Source organism: Apium graveolens, chromosome 9, assembly GCF_009905375.1.
Source record: "Apium graveolens cultivar Ventura chromosome 9, ASM990537v1, whole genome shotgun sequence".
Lineage (NCBI taxonomy): Eukaryota > Viridiplantae > Streptophyta > Magnoliopsida > Apiales > Apiaceae > Apium > Apium graveolens.
In genome coordinates this window covers 282490892-282495805 of record NC_133655.1, presented here as the reverse complement: position 1 = coordinate 282495805, position 4914 = coordinate 282490892, and the positions used below count along the sequence as shown (strand labels likewise).

Genomic DNA, 4914 nt, shown 5'->3' with positions numbered 1-4914 from the left:
CGGATAGTATCGTCAGATCCCGATTCGAGTCTATAAATGGTCGATCTTTTATATATTTTTTTTACAGTCCCCCTTAATTTTGAAGCCGGATCCGTAGGACCAACCATAGCCCGTTGGTTCCTTTTTGTGAAGACGAGAAATGCAACTCATGCACAGATTCGAAATTACAAAGTCGGACAAGAAAAAGGAAATAAAATGGAACAAAAGAGATGTATGGCCAAACCAGAAGTATTCAAGATTGCTTTCACTAAAAATTTATTTAAATTCATATAATATGAACTTTTACTTAAAATGGTTTCTTTTCTTCTGTTTCTCCTTCTTTCTTTGTTGAGATTAAAGTCATGTTGTATATTTGTTTCTGAGAAGATTAGAAAATGCCAAAATGCACAAATTTGATATGTGTATATGTATATCATGGCATTACAATAATGATGTACAGTCCCAAGTAATTGATATGGAATATTGTAACTTCTCATTGATACTGACAGCAACTTAAAATATGTAATTCTAATAATTAAGTTTCTCAACAGAGATTATAGCAGTAGCTCTTACAAAACTTATCAAACTGTGTTAGCTTGGTGGTTATGTTGACCCTCGTAAGTTGTTATCACATATCTCGGATCTTCTCGGTCTCTCTCAACTCTCTTCTTCACTGCACATCCTTCCATTGAACACCTGTAATAGTTCCTGTTCATCACATTGTATGGATCACATATTGAGCCTTCCTGCTACCATAATTACGAGTATATTTGATAAATTCATCGAATTATCTATTGCACCTCATTTAGTCTGATATGCTGTATACTTATTTTTCGTGACACTCAGTTACAACATGAAGATGGCGGCAAGGCCTCATGAAGTTTGTCGTCTCAAAATATTCGGTTACAGGCAAGCATTATTGTAGCCGGAGTAGTGTTGAATAACATAAGCTCGATCCTAATGGGGCATTTCTCTGACACCATAAGATTTTCAAGTGATCGGGTTACTTAACATGGTATCATAGCTCGATTTAGGAAGACTTTCAGGTTTGTAAGATACGTTCCTAACTGATGTCAGTGTATGAGTAACATAAAAATTTCAGAAATTGACAATTTTTAAGTCATCAGATGATCTGTAATCTATCACGGAAGAAATTATATATCATGGAAAATTAACCGTACCTTGGATTTGGGCTGTTCTTCACCATCTTCTTTCCATACTTCCTCCACTTGAAACCATCATCAAGAACTTCAATCTCCGTCATTGTTCTGAACGCCACCTTTTCCTTCCTCTCCGGTCTGCTCCCATTACCTCCTTTATAAAAAAATCATCCGCATTACTACAAAAAGCTCCAAAGATATTTGCTTCGATATAACTAATTGTACATGTTATGTGTACGTACAACATGCACACATATGAAGTTACATCTAATTTACCACAAAAATCTAGATGTCATCGAGTTCCTTACTGTCATTAGATGCTTCTACGTGGCTGCTACTTCCAACGACATTATTGCGTGCTTCATTTGTTGCTGCATAGACTGGATTAACAGGATACCCCGATATCATCATTGCCGGATCAACCTCAGCCCAATCATCAAACTCCAGAAGCTCCGAAAATTCAAAATTAGCATAATCACTCAGAGGGGAGTCTAGTGACCGAAAGCTTGTATCGTCCATGGTTATCGAAGAAATGAGCGTGCTGAAGATCATGTACTTGTACGTTCATAGCTACGGTCCTTCGTATCACCTTCCGAGGATTGTACTAATGAAGCTTCATAGGTTGATGCTTAGTACTGGCTGCTAGCTTGGGACCAAGAAGATACAAAAATATGAAGTCGTATCATGATGCTGAAATGAGAATGCACAAGAGAGTGGGACATAATGAGCCCCGTAGACTTTTGCGGAGACTTGGTGCTATTTATTTACGTATGTGTGTGTATCCTCGTTGTTTGCATTTTTTGGCTTCTGTCTCGTGCTTAGATGGTAGACAAACACATAAACCCCTTCATAATGACCCACCGTGGAGCTTACTGCCCCAAAATTCTAGATTTGGTTCTTGATCGATTCACGGTTTTAAGTAGGTGGTCATTACAGTGGAATGCGGTGCTACCATCCCAAAGTTCCAGGTTTGGTTCTTGGTCGATTCACGGGTTTAAGGAGGTGGTCATTACAGTGAGATGCGGGGTTAGCCCTTTTCAGGATTAGTTAAAGCGCACATTAAAAACCCGTTTACACTGAAATAAAGAAATCAAACCAGTTAATAGATGATTGATGTAACATATTTTATCGCGTTTGTTATGGGTAAAAACTAGTAACACTTATTTTTCATGGGAATACAAGGCTCTAATTCTTCGCCTACCTAAATTAAAGTTTTTAAATTTTTAGTTTGTCGTTGGACGAAAATTACAATGCTATGTTCTGAACCCGAAACCGAAGCCTTTGAAAAGTCTCGATTGTTTGTGTATCTATTCTCATTGACACTTCAGTATCTAGTCTCGTCAAAATTCTGACCTTGTGTATACAAACAGAGACTGTTACGTAAAGGACTCGTGTATGACGGGCCATTTAGCAGAACCGAACCTCTTAACACTTTCAAGACTAGTAGTGTCTGCAGTATTGTAAGGTGAATGAATGGTCCAGGTCTGCATTTCTTGTCATTACGAGGAAGTTCTTGGAAAATGTATGTTTTCATAGTTAAAGTTGAGTAAGCATCATGTAATTAAACTAAACAAAATGGAGATAGTGATCAGGAAAGTACAAGGAACTTGTTATCTCTGCAAACACACACTCACACACACACTCGCAGACTTGTCAAATGTGAGCGTCTCAATTTTTTTTTGTTTGCACTTCTTATTTTAAAATACTAACTAGAAAGCTCAACTTATGCGGTTGACTTAAAAGTACGTATTTATTTGTTCCTCATTTTTTAGATCAAACTGAAAGTGTCTTATATTGATCGTCTTTGGCTATATTGATCATCGTTATATATATGTAACATTTATCGTCTTTAACTATATTGATCGTCGTTGCATATAACATCGATAAGAAATAACCATTCATAACGATCAGACATAAAATTAACTTCCGTTTTTAAAAAAGGTGATATTGGTTATAGACGAACAATACAGGTCGTCTACAACAATCAACAGTCCAAAATTTTAAAATTTTTGTTTATAAAATTGCTAAGTATATCAAGGTATCATATAAGTATATCAAGGCGACAAAAATCAATAAGTCGCATAAATTTTAGGACCGGTTATTAATTTATGGAATCACAGTTGAAAATGAAGAAAACTCTAGACAAATTTACTAAAAAATATTACTGATATATTATTTATAATTTCCGCTAGTTGTGGATATGATTACTAGTAGACCTGACAATTCATTCGTGTCGTATACTTTCGTGTCGTATATTTTCGTGTTTTGTGTACTTGAATGCCAAACACAAAACCGACTTGTTTAGCGTTCGTGTACATTCGTGTTCGCGTACTTTCGTTTCGTGTCGTTTCGTGTCGTGTATGTCGTGTTAATCGAATATTAATAAATATTAAATTTAATATCAATATAAATTAAATATAAGATTTTTAGGTAAAAAAATTATAAAATATATGAAAAATATATATTTAGATCTCAATTCTATACAATATAATGAAATCAAATAATATTTTCAAAATAAATATGCTTACATTTATTATAATTCTACATATATTTATAAAAAAAAATAACATTTAATTATAATATTTATTTATATCGTATACTTCGTGTCGTGTCGTGTACTCGAGGATTAAACACAAAATTGACACTAAATCTTGACTGTGTAGTTTCGTGTTCGTGTACTTTCGTATCGTGTACTAAAAATGTATACACAAATACAGAAACTAAATTTTCGTGTCATTTCGTATCGTGTAAGTCGTGTGTAAAATTGTCGGGTCTAATTATTAGTCATTTAAACCATATTACGAGGAGGAGCTTGAACAAAATAATGTTATGCAATTGATAGGCAGTCAACTGTCGCTTTCTTTGTTGCTTTCGTTGGCAAATCCAATTGTAATTTAGTTACAGGGCACGGATCATAATTTTTGCATCAATTTTTTTCAACCCGAATTAGGCAGGGCACCATTCAAATTTCAAGATATATGTATGCAGCTTGCTCAGCCACTCATATTATGCCACCAAAAATAGTGACTTGTTTGGTGGCTTATCATCTCACTTGAGTAGCACAAAGACACAAAATGACTTTTCTTCACTAGTACAACTATTTCGTTTAATTTTAATACGAGTAGTTCAAAAATCCATTAAGCTAATAAGGATTAATCAAAAATCAGAAATTAATCCAGAATATTAATCAAAATAAAAATTGGATTTTTTTTAATCTTAAATATTTTTAATATATTTTTTATAATTACATTAATTATCTATTAGCAATTTGAAATTTTCATATTATGGCTAATCCATACACTACAACAAACAAGAAACAGGGCTTCAGACAACACTTACGCCGATGATATCACATTATTCAACGATTTTTGAGGTGTTCAGACAACGATTTATATCAACTGTATGATTCGATTTTTCTTGTAGTGATAGTAGTGCAGTTTAGCTTGCCTGTTTCCCAGTAACTTGTGTAGCGGCAACATATATAAGAAGATCCACTTGATCATCATCTTCACCAAAATCTCCTCTCCCAATTAGAATTGGCCTAAGATAGTTAAGCCACCTCAACCTACAGCTTTTCCTGCATCTGTTCAACCCTGTATTACAATATAAGTAGCTAATTATTTTTTTCAGTTAAAATACCCACACATCTACTTTATCTTTGACAAGAATTCAATCCCACCAAAATTATTTTGATGTTTAAAGTAATTTTTTTATCTCATACATGCATAGTTTCAAAATATAGTTTTTTTCATCTAACTAATATCTAAATATACAA

The 4914-nt window shown here is 34.0% G+C and overlaps 1 protein-coding gene across 3 annotated transcripts; it reads right to left on the bottom strand.

Annotated features, from left to right (window-relative positions):
- Positions 1-449: 449 nt before the first annotated feature.
- LOC141683054 (putative WRKY transcription factor 50) lies at positions 450-1839 on the bottom strand. Of its 3 annotated transcripts, XR_012560088.1 has the most exons (4): positions 1448-1824; positions 1161-1293; positions 780-952; positions 450-687 (listed from the first exon to the last, which is right to left on the bottom strand). XR_012560088.1 is itself a non-coding variant. In XM_074487747.1 (3 exons), the coding sequence occupies exons 1-3, from the start codon at positions 1689-1691 to the stop codon at positions 561-563; spliced, it is 501 nt and encodes a 166-aa protein (XP_074343848.1). In that variant the 5' UTR covers positions 1692-1839; the 3' UTR covers positions 450-560. The 3 variants fall into 3 exon arrangements, 2 of the variants coding, with proteins under 2 accessions (XP_074343848.1, XP_074343847.1); XM_074487747.1 differs by lacking the exon at positions 780-952 and having other exon boundaries at positions 1161-1290; positions 1448-1839; XM_074487746.1 differs by lacking the exon at positions 780-952 and having other exon boundaries at positions 1448-1814.
- Between the last annotated feature and the right edge of the window lie 3075 nt (positions 1840-4914).